The sequence below is a fragment of the Aspergillus pseudonomiae genome (assembly GCF_009193645.1).
Source record: "Aspergillus pseudonomiae strain CBS 119388 unplaced genomic scaffold BDV37scaffold_34, whole genome shotgun sequence".
NCBI classification, from domain to species: domain Eukaryota; kingdom Fungi; phylum Ascomycota; class Eurotiomycetes; order Eurotiales; family Aspergillaceae; genus Aspergillus; species Aspergillus pseudonomiae.
The window spans coordinates 246,468-265,075 of NW_022476026.1; the positions used below are offsets into that span (position 1 = coordinate 246,468).

Here is an 18,608-nt window from a genome sequence, read left to right on the forward strand (position 1 = left end):
AGCGATATTTGCTAGCATTCCATCCAGATAGATATTCATCTGTATAAAGATTTGTTGAGAGTGGATCTTCAATCGTGCAATCTACCTGACCAACATTATGCCTGAGCTAGCCGAAGTCTCACGTATCGTCCATTTCATACACCTGCATCTTGTCGGCAAGACTCTCGCTAAGGTATCTACGCAAAATGATGACATTGTCTATGGTAAGGCAGGGACGAGTGCCTCGGAGTTTCAGAAAGCAATGGAGGGAAAGAAGATCGTTGGTGCAGGACAGCAAGGCAAATACTTCTGGATAGCCATGGCGTCGCCGCCGCATGTCGTAATGCATTTTGGCATGGCAGGCTGGCTGAAAATTCGAAATGCTGACACATACTACTACCGGACTGATAAGCCACAAGACAAAGAATGGCCCCCCAAATACTGGAAGTTTTTGCTGGAAACGGATGAGGACCCAAAGACAGAGGCTGCCTTTGTTGACTTCCGCAGGCTAGGCAGGATAAGACTGGTGGATTGTCCTGCGGAGCAGATTCGAAAATTCAGCCCCCTCAAAGAGAATGGCCCAGACCCTGTAGCGGATAAGGACACGGTGACCGAAGGCTGGTTGGCAGGCAAGCTAAGGAGCAAGAAGGTCCCCGTCAAGGCTTTACTTCTGGACCAAGCGAACATAAGCGGGATTGGCAATTGGATGGGGTTTGTTACCAACTAGCCGTTGATTGATGGTGGGATGGGTACTGACTATTACATAGAGATGAGATTCTCTACCATGCAAGAATTCACCCAGAGCAATACAGCAACACCTTGACTGACGATCAAGTCAAAGAACTTCACTCAGCCATTCATTACGTCTGCTCAACCTCAGTGGATTTGCTGGCAGACTCCGACAAGTTTCCAGAGGACTGGTTGTTCAAATACCGATGGTCGAAAGGGAAGAAAAATGCCTCTCCCACTCTGCCGAATGGAGATAAAATTACCTTCCTTACTGTCGGTGGTAGGACAAGTGCTGTGGTTCCGAGTGTCCAGAAAAAGACCGGTCCTGTAGCGAAAGACGTTAAGATAGAGGATGGCGATACGCAGAATAAACGGAAGCGAGAAATAGTGCCTAAGGTTGAAAGTGATGCAGAGGCAAGCGAGGAAGAGCCAAAGGTGAAGAAAGCAGGATCGAAGAAAGGAGCCCAGCTGATCAAGGACGCCGATGACGAGAAGAAACCTGAAGTAGACGGCACACCGTCTACGGGGAGAAGGCGTTCCGCTCGGCTCAAGAAATGAGTTCTGGGATACTGCTTCGCCCTTACAATCTCTCGAGTCTTCAATAATTGAACTATGTATATCTAGACCGCTCATGAAGCATTGACCTACCGCTTCATGAGCCATGCCTTAGTGGAGCACTGCATTTTCTATTATTACATTGGCTATACTCTCATCCCATGCAACCTGCTGTGGAAGACATTGAAATTCCCCTTGCTTTTGGCGAGGTCGCCTGTGTTTTCCAGAACCGCAAACACTATGCTCTCCCACCATCCTTGAAACTCCGGTTCCTGCAAAACCTCTGCCCAACAGTTCGCAACCTCTTCCTTTGGGTTATCGAAGGCACCACAGCCAAAGGCACCTAGAACAAGTTTCCGATGCTTGTTGTAAGCTGCAATACGGAGAATCACACGCATTTTGTCCTTGGTCACCGCGCGATCCGCGATGTGTTTGTACCGTGGAGGCTTTGTGTTCCGGATTACATCCGGCCTCCTCAATGCGGCCATACTGACCACGCTGACAATGGGTAGAGACTCGGGCCTTTGTAGATCCATTAATCTGTGTCCATCTGTGAAATTCTCACGAAACACAACAACGGTTGGAGAGTAGATAGCATCGTGATTTCGTAAAGGGTAGTATCGCAGCTTAAGCGTAAAACTAAGACTACTACGATAACAAAGCTCTTCCTCCTGGGCCAAGGCTCCCCGAAGCCAACCACCACCTGCACTCTTATCGCTAGCCAGATTCAGTACGCAGACGCTTCTGGTGTCCGTGGGATTGGTGAGGCTGATAGCTATATTGAAAGCGTCGCCATTCACAACTTCCACTTGGGTGTTGAGATTTGGACTATACTTGAAGTCCAACACCGGTATCGTATCACGTGAGCAACGAATCCCAGTAGGAGGAGCATGGGGAAGCACAGCTAAGATCTGAGGAAGGAGTGCCTTGGTTTCCTTTGCAGTCGAACTCAAGAGAGCTCTCCTATTCGAGCCGGTGGAGTTCTGTGGAGGCTTGGAGCTGGACATGTTCGTAGTGGGGTCGATAGTAGATACGTAAACAGTACAAATATGAATTACTACTTCGGCCAATTTCAAGTAGATGGTATTTCAAAGGAATATTTCTAATGACACCTTTGAGTGAGAAGAAGATCCTCTTATACATCCCAGCCTCGATACCGTGACTCTTGTACCTGAGTCACTGTCAACACGAACGATCGGCAAAATATATTATACGAGGGCAACCAGGCGGAAGCGGGTAGGCGGTGAGCTTATCAGCACCGATCGGCGGGTGCGCTTCTAATCCGTGGCCTGGGATTCGCCACAACCGATGACAAAGCGCTGCTATCTCACTGTTAATTCATGACTAACGATATATTTCTCCTCTCGATCTTCTCCAATCTATAGATCTACTTTTCTTCCCCTCCTCTCTCTTGACTCAAGTTACGACTGATCGCGGTCCATCCTTTTGACTCCAATCTAGATACATTAAACCCGAGTCTTAAGAACAGCATTAAAAACCCTATCCCAGCACTCCTTCGTGTGGCGTTATCTCTTCCCTTGATAATCCTCAGGCGGGGCTTCTGCGGCGTGCGCCACAATGAGTGCCATTTTATCAGCAGACGACTTGAACGATTTCATCTCTCCCGGTGTTGCTTGTATCAAACCGGTAGAGACGCTTCCGAAGAATGAGTCATCAGATTCACAAGTATGTTCGATATTCTTAATACCGGTCCCCTCACCTTCAAAGCCGATGGACACTGACTTCTTTAACCTATAGAACCCATACGAAGTGACCACGGAAGATAAAGTTCAACCTGAAAACCTGCCCCCAGCACAGATATCGTTGACCGACTGTCTTGCCTGTTCAGGCTGCGTCACCTCCGCTGAGGCGGTGCTGATCTCGCTGCAATCGCATGCCGAGGTCCTCAATACCCTTGACGCATATCCCGAATTACCATTGATACAGAACAACAACGGGCCTCACATTGACAAGAGTAATGTGCTTGATGGAGAAAGTAGGATTTTCGTTGCAAGTGTTAGCCCTCAAGTGAGGGCAAGCTTGGCTGCTACCTATGGCATCTCAGAAAAGGAAGCGACATACATGATCGACCAGTTTCTAAGCGGGCCCAATGGCTTACGGGCTGGAGGAAAACACGGTAGCGGCTTCACTTGGGTTGTCGATACCAACGTCATGCGTGAAGCAGTACTCGTTCTTACAGCGGACGAAGTTAGCGAGACTTTGAAGGAACCATCTCCAAGAGGTACTTCAAAGGATTCTCTCCCTAAGCGGCCAATTCTGTCATCAGCCTGTCCGGGATGGATTTGCTATGCTGAGAAGACACACCCTTTCGTACTCCCACACCTTTCTCGACTGAAGTCCCCTCAAGCATTGACGGGCACCTTTCTGAAGACCGTGCTAAGCAAGGCTCTGGGTGTGCCGCCTTCCCGTATATGGCATCTCGCGATCATGCCTTGCTTTGATAAGAAGCTTGAGGCCAGTCGAGAAGAACTCACTGATGTGTCATGGTCCCCTCTTGACAGTGGGGCAGCTTCGACTGAGAATAAGCCTGTCCGTGATGTTGATTGTGTCATTACTACTCGAGAGCTACTTACATTGGCTTCATCCCGTGGGATATCTCTCCCTACACTACCGCTGAAATCTCTTGCGCCATCATTTGCCCCACAATTCCCAGATGAGACACTTAACGCGTTCCTGTTCCGCAAGCACAATGCGTCGGAACAGTCCATGGAGACCGGTACATCTGGCGGTTACCTTCATCACGTTCTCAAGACTTTCCAAGCTAAAAATCCTGGAAGTGAGATTGCGACCCAGAGGGGGAGAAATGCTGATGTTGTGGAGTACTCGCTTTTGTCTCCTGGAGGCGAAACCCTCATGAAAGCCGCTCGCTATTACGGTTTCAGGAACATCCAGAATCTTGTCCGGAAGCTCAAGCCTGCACGTGTGTCACGGCTTCCTGGAGCCAGAGTGTCTGCAGCTTCAGCGGGCGGCAATCGGCGACAGCCAATCTCGAGAAACGGCGCTTCTGCTGGGTCTGGGACGGATTATGCTTACGTGGAAGTTATGGCGTGTCCCGGTGGCTGTACCAATGGCGGAGGGCAGATACGTATTGAAGATGCCAGAGAAATAAGCTCTAGCGCACAGCCAGTAACGGCAGCAGAGAACCCATCCAAGCCAACCCCGAACGAGCAGCGGGCCTGGCTCGCTCGTGTCGACGAAGCATATTTCTCTGCCGAGTCTGACACCGAAGGCGAAATGGATGGCCAGGCACAGCCCCTCACCATCCCTGAAAGGGAGGCTAGGGTTCATGAGGCTTTTGAGTATTGGTCCGACTTTATGAAGATTCCTCTTTCGAAACTTGTCTATACGACTTATCGTGAGGTTGAGAGCGATGTTGGCAAACCCAAAGATGCCCCTATTGATACTACCCGTGTCGTTGAGTTGGCCGGGAAGATCGGGGGTGGTTGGTAGTTGCCTCTCTTGTGCCTACACATTTTCTCGTTCAGTGATGTTAATGACCTTTATACCCTGTTACGCCTGCGGATCTACGATAGATATCATATTTATGTATTCTTTTTTGGGTGGGTCAAAAGCCTGCGTGTCCTATGTTGTTGGTTGCATTTACACGGTTAGGGAGATACCAAGTTCTTGTTCTACCCAGCATTCATATAGAGAAGGGATTGTATATAGCATGCAGAAACAAATGAACCATTTTTATGAAAGAGCCAACCGCTTTTGTAAAAAAATACTCTCAAAGAATATATGCGGAACCCTCGAGTTTCTTGAAACATGGATCTCATACTACTCATCAAGTATCGATATACAAATAAAAGCAGCAGCTAGTTCAAGACTGGACGAAATCCAGGCCGCTGCTCTACCAGATTCACCAGTGGTGAAAACAACTTCTTCTTCTTCTCACCACTCTCCTTCCCAGCCATAGCATCTTGAGCCAGCGCGACAATCTCGTCCCAAGCCACCCACTCCCACGCCTCACATTTCTCCGGCTCCATCAGCTGTCCCCAAGAATCAGCCCATCCATCACGATACACCGAACAACCTACCCCAAAGAACTGAAAGGAGGAAGGAGGAGAAGAAGAAGAAGAAGAAGCAAGAACTCACCTTCGGCTCCACAACATCACCACAAATATCCCCGCTCACAAAGACCGTCACGTAATGTTTATTCTCATCCAGCATGACATTATTAGTGGCCGTTAGAAACTGAACGTTCCCGATAGTCAGACCCGTCTCTTCCAAGACCTCCCGCTCGGCACAGTTCTCGAAGGTCTCGCCGAACTCGAGATGACCTCCCGCTAGAGCCCAGGTGCCTGAGTTACCATGTTAGTTTTGGGGTATATGGATCGAGTCAAGTATGTAAACCGGCGTTTTTGGGAAGGATGAGGGCGGGTGGGGGAAGTATAGTAGAGAAAGGCTCACCTGCACCGTGACTGCCTTTTCTCTTGCCTAGGAGGACTTCGCCCTTCTTGTTGAGGATGAAGGCACCAATGCCTACTCTTGGTTCTGGGGTTGTTGTGGCTTGGGGCATTGTGGTTTGGGCTGTTTTTGGGGGGGTGATTGTATACGGAAGTCTAATTTTCGGGAAATCTATTAGTCTTTGGAAGGGGGGTAGATAGGTAGTAGTAGATAGTGGCAGTGCTCTAGGAAAGAAGTGTGACTCAGAAGACGAAGTGAATAAGTAGATGTACTAATTAATGTATGGGTATGTACTGCCACACATTTGCATTGGAAGATCTTGTTGCGGAGTGGACCCCGTCGCCCGGTTGTACCCTGTTAGCGTATTACCGTGAATGTAACGTTCCTGCGCGTATACAAATCAGAGTTAAAGTTTATATTTATGTTGGTTAGTACATGATGTCTGTATACAGCTTCTATAGGTGACACCGTGACAGTAGGAACTGGATGAATGGCAAGGTATTGTGATCAGCCGAAAAGCAGGCAAGTAAATATATAATGGGATCTAAACTTCTCTCTTCGTACTTAATTATTGACTGTTTAGACATGCCGAGGAGTTTATGTTCTACTCTAGTCCAGCAGAAAGGTGGTAGTTGTAGCGGTAGATACATAGTACAGATTGGTCTTGGGGGTTAATAACAATTACAGATACCGGCCGATACCCTGTTGAACCCAGTTCAAGGGCATACCAGCAGCCTACATACTTTCCCCTGCTGTATTAGCTGAACCGTTCAAGTAGCCCTGTACCGAAGCAACTTTTGCACGTCCACTGAGAAGATATCGAAACAGCCTCGCCAAGGCACGTGTAGCTTCGAGCCAATCTTTCTTCAGAGAGAGGTCATAGTCCCGCGTGAATTTCAGCTCAAGGTCTTCGTCATTGGAACATCCTCTTGGGTGTACTCTCGCAACTAAATCAGCAGCGAAGAATGCCCGAGCAATATGAACATGCGGCCCGTGAAATCCCACCACGAAGACCTCTTGGTCTTGAACACCTGGTTTGCCTGTTCGAACGGTCATGTTTTGAGCAAGTTGCCCCAGCATTACGCTGAGGGTCTCTCCTAGGAACTCGTTCCAGGTTTGTCTCGCATACCACTGGAGAATATCAGACGGATGGCCACCGAGTGAAGGACGGAAGAAGTCATGAGTATATAGACAGTACATACCCCGGTATACGAGATAATTGGCAAGTTCTCATCTTTCGGTCCAACAGTAACCGCACCCTCAGGCTTAGTAGCATATTGTTTACGGCCGATCACATATAGCATCTTAAAATTCGAGGCAGTAAAGCTTCAACAAAGTGTAGTTAGCATAGAGACCTCCACTCGGGACAACAAGAAGGAGAACCCACTTGACCTCGAGCCCTTGATCTTCGATACCATCAAGATTGCGATAAACATCCTTCATCAGCTCATTCAGCATCATAGCCTGCGCCAGAAGAAATGTTTGATGATATTCTCTGTCAGATACTCTCCAGTTTTTTCTAGGTAAAGTAATTGTCTCATTTGTCTTCAAGGCACTTGCAATGCCTGCGTTTCTGGCATCAAGGTAATCTATGTGGACGTATTGGGAATCAAGCAGGTCAAAGAGTCTGCGAAATGAATCATCTTGTTGCGGCCAATCACGCGTACAGTTTCCTTTTGCGATATCGGTTTGTCGGAAAATCCAGGGAGTTAATTGTTCTACATCCTTATCTTGGGGTTGTGTGTCAGTAAATGAAACGTACCACTAGACAACTGGGGGTGACACGGAGTAAGGCTACCTTCGCGATCGATATCCTCGGGTCTGGGGATTAGCTTGTCGAGATCAACGATGGACGACCGGATGGTTGCTGACATGATGTCGATGACGAGGTAATATTGAGCTTAAAGTTAATCACAACATAGAGTTCCAGTCAAGACGTAACCCGGTTGTAGCTGAAGGTTCATAGTAAAAGACTGTAACTCGGCTTGTATAGAGACTGCAAGTGTTGTCTGCCTGTTCAGCGCCGGTGGTTGCCTGAACATGTGCATACGTTTTCTCCTGTCTCCCTTGTTTGACTCAGAAGTAATGCAGTTAATTGAGCATGTATGGACTACCCCTGGCTTGACTTTCGTGCATTGACCCGACTGTTTGATCGAGTTCTGCTTTGTGTGACTAAACAAAGAGATTCAATAGTTACCATAGTAACAAGTACTGTACAAAAGGACTGTGCATATACTGTTGTACAGGTCTTGGAACTATAAAGTCTACCCAATTAGCAGTATATGCAGTGTTTGTCTTCTGTAGTGGTATGCATACTGAAGTGGTTTTGCTAAAGATTATACAGATGTCAAGCCCCCTCATCTCGCTCAGATGCCTACCAAGTTACTATTTGATACTTTGTCTTTCTGAATACTAGGTATTGGAGGCCGTAGCAGCCTGATTTACCGCAGCACATGTCTCAATACCGCTGCAGTTCACTCCCTGAGTACCCAATACAATTCGCATTCCCATCTACTACCACGATAGAATGTCAATTGGCTAATAACTCTATATCAGAAAGTGACCAAGGGCATTATCGATATGACGCTCTATCCTATGTTTGGCATACTGAAAACAAACTTATCTTCATCGATCAACAAGATTTACGTCTCACGACGAATCTCCATGCTGCGTTGTTTACAGCTTCGAGACCACCGAGTCGCATGGCAACGACAATACATACTAACCTTTGTCCAAGATCTCAACACCTTCCCTTTTGCAATAACGCCAAAACGTCTAGCTCGACAAGAAATCCATTCCCAGTATTGTTGCAGAAAGCCCCCTTTTCGTCCCTACAACAGGGCACATTTGTCTATGTAGACCGGAGGATACACTGTTTGTTATAGTGACTTATCCTTGGCTCTTGCCACTTCCTTCAGTACTAAAGAGGCTGTTCGACAGCTGGGAGGGATCAGTATGAAGTGATCCTGCAACAAATGATAAGAAAAAAGAAACTTGAAGCAAAACAAAAACAGAAGCTCCCCGACTGGGAGTCGAACCCAGGTCTCCCGCGCTTGTTCTCGTGTGAGATGACAAGCGGAAATCATGACCGTTAGACCATCGAGGAATTGATATATATTAGGGTTCAACTTTTGACATTATCACTGAGAGTAGGGAAGGGTGCTATAAATGTCTGAGTAACCCTTTTTGGGAGAGTCCGAGATGCAAGATAGAGACTAGAGTACAATAAGGATTTCGCAGTTATACAATGCATGAAATCACTAAACAACACTAGACAGAGTTTTAAGAACCCAAGAAAAATGGTTTTCTAGCTGTAGTGTATACTTTGCTCTCTCCACTTCACCCAGCTCAAGATCTATCGACACTAATCAATCCATGGACCTGAGCACATTCGTTTCTTCGATGCCACCCATGCCTATACAAGAAAGCACTACGGAGCCTAGAGTGCACGCTAGAATATCGTAATCTCAATGTCCAGGAAAATAACTGACCCTGACTGACTGAAAAGCAACATACGCAGGGAAGACGACAGGCTCACTTTATAGAGCCACTCCATCCCAGCGGCTAAGCTCTTGGGTACTGGGTAACTTTGCTTGATATAGCAAAATCGAGGATATATAATTTCATCACTAATCCTCGATGGTCTAACGGTCATGATTTCCGCTTGTCATCTCATATGAGAACAAGCGCGGGAGACCTGGGTTCGACTCCCAGTCGGGGAGATCTTTTTTTGCTCTACGATCAGCCTATTCAACCTTACTTTGTATTCCGTACTTTTTCTCCCAGCTATTCCTACGGTCCTACCTTGTTTTTCACCAGGCTTACCACCTGGACTGAATGGCTATTGTTGTGATAGCGGATCACCGTCCAATGTAACACGACAGTGCCAGCGCTACTGTATACTACGGCTGCCATGTCCTGATTCTGGGCCTTCGATTCCCCACCCCCTAAAACACCAAAGGCACCGCTGGTATCGAAGAGAGCCTGTGTGAGTTCGCCTTACTATCAACAACCTTTGCTGAGTGCGATAGGTCCGATTGATATAGTGCTGAAGAAAAATACTGCTTTCGTCCGTCTGGTCTTTCTACAAGGGAGACACCCCATGTCGCGTCGTCGAAACAACCAACGTTGATTGAGGACTCATATGCAAGTTCCAGTATCTAGTAGTAACTTTTAGCTATCGGTATACCTGGCGCGCGGTTTATGCACTGTTAGGGGTGGTCAGAATGGAAACTTTGGTCCACCTCGAAGCCGCAAGAAATGCATATGCCGCGGGCATAAGCCACTATAGTTCACTGGTACCTCCAACACTACGGCCTGAACAAATTCTTCCCAGCGATATAAGAACCAACTGAACTAGGCCATTCATAGCCTGAGCGAGGTACTACAACTCCAGGAGTCCCATGTGCTCGCGAAGAAAATAGGAAGAAGTTATGATGGCAGAATTGAAGAGTCCGGTAAAGGTCCGCAGCCTCTGATGACACTGAGAAAGAAATTCTGAACAAAAAGAAAAGAAAAGAAATATATTTCCATGGAACATCGTTGTGGTTGAGGCCCTAGTACCTGACTAGACGCTTTCACAATTACAAATCCTCTGCTATTGGCGAATAACCCACCACATAGAAAACTAGGGAAAGCCTAGTACCGTACACCATAGGATTGTATGAAGCCCGGACTAGATCGGATGATTCACATGTCTTTGATACATCCTGTAGGGTATTCTCGACTAGAGCTAGTGCTAGTGTGGTGGTTCGCGGCATAGCCGTTCATCAAGTTATTTGATATAGTATCAACTTAAAAGTAGTCAGCCCTAGGAGTTGGATGACATGGGGAATAATAGAATAGAATCAAAATGAAGGCGAAGGGAGCTTCTCTTGAACAAGAGCTATCAACGGGATCAATTAAGAGGAACCAAAAACAAACGAGGTTACAGTGTGCAAAAGCACAAAAAGATCTCCCCGACTGGGAGTCGAACCCAGGTCTCCCGCGCTTGTTCTCATATGAGATGACAAGCGGAAATCATGACCGTTAGACCATCGAGGATTGAGATTGAAGGAGACTTTGTTACTTGCATACATAAGCCAAGGTGGAAATATTTGTTGTATACTCATCTCAGTCCAGAAGTAAATATTGCTTTAAAAGTTTGTTCTTGTAAATTATCATGGATAAAATTATATCCAGGCCATCTATGTGGCTCAGGCTAAACTACTGTACAATCTAAGTGTATTGACTTACCATCTTCTCAAGAAATACAAGAACAAGGAAAAATCGAATCCATCTATAGTCATCCCAATAGCTACACCCCTCTGGATCAACACTTGCACATATTCAGTCGAATCATGTCAATCATAAGAATAATTGAGATACAGACGTCGAATGTAACAAGAGCTCTGTGAGATATCAATACATATTTCCAGATTCTAGTCATGGTGCATTTCAGCACTATTCATGTGGACAAGATCAGGTGCTGACATGTGACACTGAATATAGGTTTGTTTGTTGCTCTTCTATTAACTTCCACCTGGGCATCTCCAGACAATGTCGCAGCAAAAGACAGTTGAACTGCTACAAAGGTATTGCATGATCCCGACAGAGACCTCATACGTCAGACAGCGTCCCAATCGCCAACATGGAAGACCTCGGATTGCGTATGTTCTTCGGTCACCAAGAAAATAGTATGACATCGTCTAACTATGTTCACGTTCCTAGATGCATTTCCAAGATGGTCATTGCTCCTGGTCAGCTGTGCGATTGGTGGGGTTTTCATGAAGCTATACAAGACCAAAAGACTTGTCTCGGCCATTTTTGGAGTATTTCCGGTGGGATGAGTCCATGGCATTTCCCCACACAAGCACGAACATTGATCTGGGGTCTGGGGAAGTACTCCAGTACAACGGTCACGAGAATTGCCGTACTGCTATAAAAGGCAGCTTAAAAGCCCCCGTCCTTCTTATGAGAGAGGTATGCTTTTGACTAGACTCGTATAGACTCTTAATCTTCACTAATGCGTTTCCTCCGTTTCCTTCTAGCCGCGCCGTTGGCTCTTGCGGCGAGCATCCCCAAGGCCAAGACCTCAACTACTTTCTCCGAGGTAACCATCTTCAGTCCGCCATCTGACTATGTCATTCCTCGTACTCTCTACGCTCGCAACCTCCAATTACCCAATGGAGATCTATTAGCTACCTGGGAAAACTACTCTCCCGAGCCACCAGCGGTCTATTTCCCAATCTATCGCTCAACCGATAGCGGTAAGACCTGGAGCGAACTGTCTCGCGTGGAAGATACAGCCAATGGACTAGGCCTGCGCTACCAGCCGTTCCTTTACTACCTGGAAGAGTCAATTGGATCGTACGAGGCTGGTACCATCCTGCTAGCTGGGAGCAGCATCCCAACGGACCTCGCGACTACACAGATCGATCTGTATGCTTCTCGCGACTCTGGCGTCACATGGGAGTTTGTGAGCCATATCGCTGCCGGAGGTGAAGCACTTCCTAACAACGGATTGACTCCAGTCTGGGAGCCATTCCTTCTTGCCCAGTAAGTGTGATACTAGATTGTGCATTACCCCAGACCAGTCTCTAACCTTCGTTCAACAGCAATGGAAAGTTGATCTGCTTCTACTCGGACCAGAGAGCCAACGAAACCTATGGCCAGAAGCTGGTTCACCAAACCACGACTGACCTGAAGAACTGGGGTGATGTAATCGACGATGTGTAAGTTGGCAAGCTCTTTTCGATACAAAATAAACACATCCATGGCTGACACGATCTATTTGTTTCTAGCACATATCCTACCTACACTGATCGCCCGGGTATGCCCGTTGTCACCAAGGTATGTTGCTAACCTTCTCTCGCTCACATACACAACTGACTCCCGCCTCGACAGCTGCCAACTGGTGAATTCATCATGACCTACGAATATGGGTCATTCTTCGGCACCTCCGACTATTCCTTCCCCGTCTATTACCGTATCTCTGCGGACCCCGAGAACTTCCTCGCGGCCCCACACCAGAAGCTCGTCGTGTCAAGTGGCACTCAGCCCACAGGTTCCCCTTACAATGTGTGGACTCCCTTCGGCGGTGAGAATGGCACCCTTGTTGTCAGCTGCGGCAACTTGGGCTCTGTTTTTGTCAACCAGGCCCTGGGCGAAGGCGAATGGACGGAGATCTCTACTCCGGAGAGCGCGAGCTATACTCGGTCATTGCGCATCTTGCAGGAGAAGGATAACTATCTCTTGCTGAACGGTGGCGGTGTGCTTCAAGGAGAGTCGAACAAGGTCACTGTTAGTGTGATGGATTTGGAGGCTGCACTGGCATAGATGTTTGCTTCTTAGAGACATGATTGTGCTGTCTCCTTGTGGCAATTTTAGCATGTAGATGGTCATCGAATTCTAAAATATTGTCGTTGTTCCACTCTCGTTCATGCTCAGTAAACTTTTCCTTTATGCTAGGAGATTCAAGTATTTAGCATCCAGTAGGAAGGGCTTTGAACTCATTGCAACTATCTTGAAATCATGATAGATTTGATGGACACATTACCTAGGTGTCTCGTGTTTCTAAATTGCTGTCTCTGAAACAATGTATTTCATTCAATTCTATCGCTAACATGCATGTCTAAAGGTAGAAAGCTAAGTCTATATACCCACATCAAGCAATGGTCTCCGGCCCCGGCTTCCGCATGATAGGAATAATGGGTTTAGGGGGCCAATCACCACGGTGACTCTCCACGCTCCATCGGCATGAGAACTGGTGGTGCCCAGATCCAATCCATGTACCATCTTCATCGTCAGCCTTCAGGGAGACCCTCTTTTCCCATCTTTCCTCGCTAGGTAAGATGACGAGCGCGCGCGAATTCGGAGGTACTAATAGATCCAAGCTGAAGCGATCCTCCGTCTTGTCGAAGGCCCATCGACATTCTATTCTCCCGTAGGGCGTATCATAGGCAACTTCAGCTGAATCGATACTACCACCGGGGATGGGTTCAACCCGGAACTGCTTCCATCCAGGAGCGATAGGACACACGCCAGCCACGCTGTAATGAAGCCAGTTGATGATGGAGCCGAGAGCGTAGTGGTTGAAGCTGGTCATCTCGCCCGGGTTGATGGATCCGTCGGGGAGCATGCTGTCCCAGCGTTCCCATATTGTGGTTGCTCCCATGGTGATCGGGTACATCCAGGATGGCCGGCTCTTCTCTAGTAACATGCGGTAGGCGATTTGGTGATGGCCGGTCTTGGTTAGTGCATGGGCGATGATCGGGGTACCGGCAAACCCCGTGGCTACTCGAAACTTGGCTTGCCGGACTTGAAGTACGAGTCGGTTTGCAGCTTCTATGGCCTGATCGGTCGTTGAGTGGAGGTCGTACATGAGTGCCAGGCTTAGTGCTGTCTGGGTGTCTCCAACGAGCAAGCCTGATGGTGCGATATACTTCTCCTGGAAAGTTGCCTTTAGTCGGTTGGAGTCGGCCTGGAATCGGGTGGCGTCTGCCGTTTCGCCTAGGGCCTCACTGATTTGAGCCATGACCGAAGTGACATGGACCAAATAGGCATCGGCAACTAGTGTGCCGTTTGTTCGGGCGTCCCCTGGTTCGATTGGCGGTGCTGTTGGATCTAGCCAGTCTCCTAACTGCCACACTTGGGGATCCCAGAGTCCATCGGGACCCCGTTTTATTCCTCGGTCGATCCAGGCCAGCATACTGGGGTATTGTCGGCGGAGGATGTCTGCGTCTCCGTAAGAGAGGTAGAGAGTCCAAGGAGTCAAGATAACTACATCATCCCAGATTGCTTGGGGTACCTGATGTGGCCACAACTCCTCGCTGATCACATTTGGTACCACAAATGGCGGAACGCAGCCGTTACCGTCTTTAAGCTGTTCTGCAGCCACATCTTCCAGCCAGTGCCCCAGCATCCCGGCCGTATTGTAGAGAAAATTCGCCGACGGGCAGAAAACTTGAATGTCTCCCGTCCATCCGAGGCGCTCATCTCGCTGGGGACAATCTGTTGGAATGGAGAGGAAGTTCCCGCGCATACTCCACCAGGCATTCTGATGCAACTGGTTAACCATCGGGTGTGAACATTGGAACCAGCCACTGCGAGTCATATCAGTGTGCATTACCAATGCCGCAAGGGTTGTCAGTAAGGGTGGATCTTGGTCAGTCCATCCTTCTACTTGTACATATCGGAATCCGTGGAAGGTATGTTGCGGAGTCCAATCCGTGACTTCTCTTCCAGCAGAGATAAATTCATCCCGGCACTTTGCGGCTCGCAATGGGCGAGTTCCTAGCTCGCCGTGCTCCAGGACCTCCGCATGTGTGAAGGTGACTTTCTCGCCTTCATGCTTGTTTATGCAGCGGACACGCAACCGACCGACAAGGTTCTGACCGAAATCAACAACGGTCTTTCCTGATGGAGTACGTAGAACTTCCACTGCTTTAACCTCCTCTGTCACGCGCACGGGTGGCGCTTCCGGAGCTACCAAAGTTGCTGATGGGAACTGTAACTCCTGCACAGGATTCCAAGAAGAATCAATACTCTCAAGAGCACTATTCCAATTAGGGTTCTCCTCTCGCGCATCGTAAACTTCGCCATCATAAAGTTCACTCCGCAGGATTGCACTTGGGTGACATGTCCAGGTAGAATCGGTGGCCAGTGAAAAGGACTTGTCCTGCTCAGACTGCACCTCTAGCTGGGCCAGTAACGCTAACTTATCGCCATACAATTTTCGGCGACCACCACGGAATCCTAGACGTGTAGCATACCATCCTTCGCCCACCTCGACCGCGATTACATTTGGTCCGCTTCGATTTAGTAGAGCTGCGACATCAAACACCTGGTAGTTAAGGCGATGTCGGTAGCTTGTCCAGCCAGGAGCCATGCATTGATCTCCCACCACCTGACCATTGATAAAGGCGCGATACACTCCTAGGCTGGTGATGTATAGTCGAGCCCGACTGATGGTATCTGTACCGGAGATATGGAAGAATTTGCGAAATCGTACTGGCCGCAGGGGGGTGTCATGAGGCGGAGCTTCGAGACTGGCAATGGGAAGGCCCTTCCAGTCGTCACGATGGAGCAGGGCACATTCAATCGTAGACCAAGGGGACCAATTTGTAGGTTCCGCTTGAGTCTTCTCAATACATGTACCGTGAGCTCGAACTCGCACCTGAACGCTTTCCCGCGACTGTAAAGGGGAGCTTGGCCAAGGCACCAGGACTGACTTATTGCTGGCCACTTCATATGTCTCTATGGGTGAGTCTTGGGACCGACCAATTTGGATCTCGTACGAAGTCTGTTCCCATCCTAGTGGACAGTCCTCATTTGTGTTAAGGAATCTCCAGGATAAGCGGGGAGTCGCGTTCCCCACACCAAAGCCAGTCGGGTGTTGTTCGGCTGAGGGGGGTGTGATAGCCAGTCGGCTTATCATAACGAGGGTACGTGGTAAATTCAGGTGAAAGTGAGAAAGAAAAACTATGTTAAGATTTTCCACAAGTGTGGGAAGCGAAGTACTCCTGGAGCTTCATATTTCCCCTCGTCGTCCGTTCTTATACGGTTCTCATGAATACGCCGTCGAGGTGTCTATTGCCGATGTATGGGTCGCCTCGTAACACATTCGTCCGAGACCCCGAAATATGGAGCAATATGCATGCCATGTAGCCAGTTAGATGAAGAGCTGGAGAGCGAACGCGAGACCCAGGCTGCAGGTGATCAGTGCATTAGAAGTGTAAGTGGGACATACAAAAGAATGCCGGCGGCGTTGTCGGCTTCTCATTGGAGAGTCGCCGCCGCTCCCCGCATGGTTACAGCTTAGGGCTAACCTTAGTAACCGAATCAAGGCTAAGGCTACCCCATGGGGTATTGATGGTATAGCCACCGCATAGACGGTATAGACAGTATAACTAAGCGGAGAAGGCAAGAGTCAACAGTATATAAAGAGGACCGGAAGAATCGGGGTGCAGCGAATTCATGTACGCAACAAGCAGGCTGCCCCCCTCCACTTGGACATTGCAGATATGCTTTCCCTTAACCTTGTCTTGATCACACTGGTGGTGGCTCTGGGAGGCTTCGTATATGGAGTGGACTCAGGTACGTCTCCATTGAACCCCATGGGAGATCATCAATGGCCGTTGACGATTATCAGGGATCATCGCAACCACCTTGGGCCATGATACCTTCAAGTATGCCATGTTCGGACCAACTGGTGAGAATGCTGGGCTGAAAGGTAAAGTAACATGTCTCTGCTTCATTTTTTGCTTCCTTTTAAGATGTGGTACTAATAAAGCACTTTGCTAGGGGCCATTGTTTCCTTGTACAATGTTGGTCAGGCTCTCGGTACATTCATAGCAGGGTATTCAGCCAACAAGTTTAGTAGGCGATGGACTATTTGCGGAAGTGCCGTAGTGGGTAAGAGTCCTCTTGCCCCCTTTCCGTACTTTGAACATAACCCTTCAACTTTTGTTGGTGTTATGTTGATTGAACCTGTTGCTAAACGGATGTGTTTATCCAGCAATTATCGGTGCCGTTCTTCAGTCCGCCGCTGTCAATGCAGGAATGATGATTGCAGGAAGATTTTTCGCTGGAATTGGCTGCGGCATGCTTTTGACGGTTGTTCCCATCTATATAGCCGAAGTGTCCCCTCCCCATCAACGTGGATTCATTGTTGGCTTGCAGGGCTTCATGATTGCCATTGGCTTCTGCATAGCCAACTGGATCGGATATGGGGGCGCATTTGCTAAGGACGACGCCCAATGGCGAATTCCGCTGGCAATGCAAATTCCTGGCCCTCTGCTGCTGGTCCTTGGGTGCTGCTTTATACCTTATAGCCCCCGTTGGTGTAAGTCACGCCGTATCATCTTGCATGGGACTCTCCTTTTTGAAGCAAGTGTCTAATGATCAAGCTCTTCAGTGATCCAAGGTGAGCGCTATGAAGAAGCCCGCGCCGTCCTAACAATGCTGCAAGGATCTGAAAGGGATGAGGCCTCCTTGTCTCAAGAACTCGCACAGATCCGGGAACAGATACAAGCAGAAGCAACTGAGGTTACAAGCTTCCAGGTTGCTTGTGCTAAGTTATTTTCCCGTCGTTATCTTCACCGCACGCTTATTGCGTGCTTTATTGTTGTCATGGGTCAGTTTAGTGGGTCTCAAGTCATTCAAAACTACCAAACCAGCTTTTATGAGACGGTAGGGTTTACCGGAAAGACTTCGCTTTTGATCAGTGGAGTTTATGGCTTCATGGGCGTCATCGGTCAGATCATCTACCTCTTTGTGGTAGCAGACAAGTGGCCGCGTACTCGCACATTGTGGACAGGCTCACTGGTCCTGTCGTGTTTGATTGCCATTTGCATGGCGTTATCAGCTGTGTATGGAGACAAGAGTGGTGGCGATCTCAGTGGTGCCCGTGCGGCCATCGCAATGGTCTTCCTCTATTCCTGTGCTTATGCAGTCTTCTTCAACGCGATGGTTTGGGTTGTCCCTTCGGAGCTCTTCCCATTCTTTCTTCGCTCGACCGGGCTTGGGCTTGCTGTGTTCGGCAAATCCGTCGCTGCAATCGTCCTATCGCAGATCACACCAACCGCACTGGAGAATGTCAGTTGGAAATATTATTCACTTTTCATTGCCACGAACTTTGTGGCTGCTTTTATTTACTTTTTCTTTCTCCCAGAGACTGGAGGCAAAACATTGGAACAGATCGCTGAGCTGTTTGGTGACCCTCCTTCTGCCTTGAATACTGGGGATAAAGCCGAGGACATGGATGATGGACAAAGCATCGCGGGGACGAAGGACACCAAGTCTGCCCATGTGGAAGCAGTTGTATGATTATGTGGTGGAAAAGGTTAGCATATTTGCTGGCAGCCATTTCCTTGGTATCAACATTGACATTCTAGCCAGTCATAGATGCTTGTCTCACAAAATGACTGTAACTC

General features: G+C 48.3%; 8 protein-coding genes and 3 non-coding genes across 11 annotated transcripts; 5 read left to right on the plus strand and 6 right to left on the minus strand.

Annotated features, from left to right (window-relative positions):
• Window positions 1–97: 97 nt before the first annotated feature.
• BDV37DRAFT_271721 (putative formamidopyrimidine-DNA glycosylase) lies at window positions 98–1,266 on the plus strand (the record flags this gene model as incomplete). Its single annotated transcript, XM_032084756.1, has 2 exons — window positions 98–690; window positions 747–1,266. The coding sequence occupies 2 exons, from the start codon at window positions 98–100 to the stop codon at window positions 1,264–1,266; spliced, it is 1,113 nt and encodes a 370-aa protein (XP_031941329.1).
• Window positions 1,058–2,435, minus strand: BDV37DRAFT_122308 (uncharacterized protein). The gene has a single exon (XM_032078600.1). The coding sequence runs from the start codon at window positions 2,268–2,270 to the stop codon at window positions 1,410–1,412; it is 861 nt and encodes a 286-aa protein (XP_031941330.1). The 5' UTR covers window positions 2,271–2,435; the 3' UTR covers window positions 1,058–1,409.
• Window positions 2,436–2,656: 221 nt separating this feature from the next.
• Window positions 2,657–4,968, plus strand: nar1 (iron-sulfur cluster assembly protein NAR1). The gene is made up of 2 exons (XM_032082006.1): window positions 2,657–2,949; window positions 3,022–4,968. Exons 1-2 carry the CDS (start codon window positions 2,842–2,844, stop codon window positions 4,732–4,734), a joined length of 1,821 nt encoding a protein of 606 aa, XP_031941331.1. The 5' UTR covers window positions 2,657–2,841; the 3' UTR covers window positions 4,735–4,968.
• A 13-nt stretch (window positions 4,969–4,981) lies between these two features.
• Window positions 4,982–5,918, minus strand: BDV37DRAFT_122345 (nucleotide triphosphate diphosphatase NUDT15). The gene is made up of 3 exons (XM_032078604.1): window positions 5,698–5,918; window positions 5,383–5,588; window positions 4,982–5,276 (listed from the first exon to the last, which is right to left on the minus strand). The coding sequence occupies exons 1-3, from the start codon at window positions 5,804–5,806 to the stop codon at window positions 5,103–5,105; spliced, it is 489 nt and encodes a 162-aa protein (XP_031941332.1). The 5' UTR covers window positions 5,807–5,918; the 3' UTR covers window positions 4,982–5,102.
• Window positions 5,919–6,429: 511 nt separating this feature from the next.
• Window positions 6,430–7,568, minus strand: BDV37DRAFT_283270 (uncharacterized protein; the record flags this gene model as incomplete). The annotated part of the gene is made up of 4 exons (XM_032087261.1): window positions 6,430–6,825; window positions 6,897–7,020; window positions 7,082–7,424; window positions 7,493–7,568. 4 exons carry the CDS (start codon window positions 7,566–7,568, stop codon window positions 6,430–6,432), a joined length of 939 nt encoding a protein of 312 aa, XP_031941333.1.
• A 1,143-nt stretch (window positions 7,569–8,711) lies between these two features.
• BDV37DRAFT_t114 lies at window positions 8,712–8,800 on the minus strand. Its single transcript has one exon. It is a non-coding gene; the product is annotated as a tRNA-Asp (tRNA).
• A 527-nt stretch (window positions 8,801–9,327) lies between these two features.
• Window positions 9,328–9,416, plus strand: BDV37DRAFT_t112. The gene has a single exon. It is a non-coding gene; the product is annotated as a tRNA-Asp (tRNA).
• A 1,232-nt stretch (window positions 9,417–10,648) lies between these two features.
• On the minus strand, window positions 10,649–10,737 carry BDV37DRAFT_t113. The gene has a single exon. It is a non-coding gene; the product is annotated as a tRNA-Asp (tRNA).
• Window positions 10,738–11,698: 961 nt separating this feature from the next.
• Window positions 11,699–13,018, plus strand: BDV37DRAFT_294188 (sialidase family protein; the record flags this gene model as incomplete). Its single annotated transcript, XM_032089587.1, has 4 exons — window positions 11,699–12,231; window positions 12,291–12,407; window positions 12,477–12,525; window positions 12,580–13,018. The coding sequence occupies 4 exons, from the start codon at window positions 11,699–11,701 to the stop codon at window positions 13,009–13,011; spliced, it is 1,131 nt and encodes a 376-aa protein (XP_031941334.1). The 3' UTR covers window positions 13,012–13,018.
• Window positions 13,019–13,292: 274 nt separating this feature from the next.
• BDV37DRAFT_122375 (glycoside hydrolase family 78 protein) lies at window positions 13,293–16,438 on the minus strand. Its single transcript, XM_032078605.1, has one exon. It carries the CDS (start codon window positions 16,109–16,111, stop codon window positions 13,340–13,342), a length of 2,772 nt encoding a protein of 923 aa, XP_031941335.1. The 5' UTR covers window positions 16,112–16,438; the 3' UTR covers window positions 13,293–13,339.
• Window positions 16,439–16,697: 259 nt separating this feature from the next.
• BDV37DRAFT_271726 (sugar porter family MFS transporter) lies at window positions 16,698–18,501 on the plus strand (the record flags this gene model as incomplete). The annotated part of the gene is made up of 5 exons (XM_032084757.1): window positions 16,698–16,770; window positions 16,826–16,906; window positions 16,978–17,088; window positions 17,192–17,518; window positions 17,591–18,501. 5 exons carry the CDS (start codon window positions 16,698–16,700, stop codon window positions 18,499–18,501), a joined length of 1,503 nt encoding a protein of 500 aa, XP_031941336.1.
• Between the last annotated feature and the right edge of the window lie 107 nt (window positions 18,502–18,608).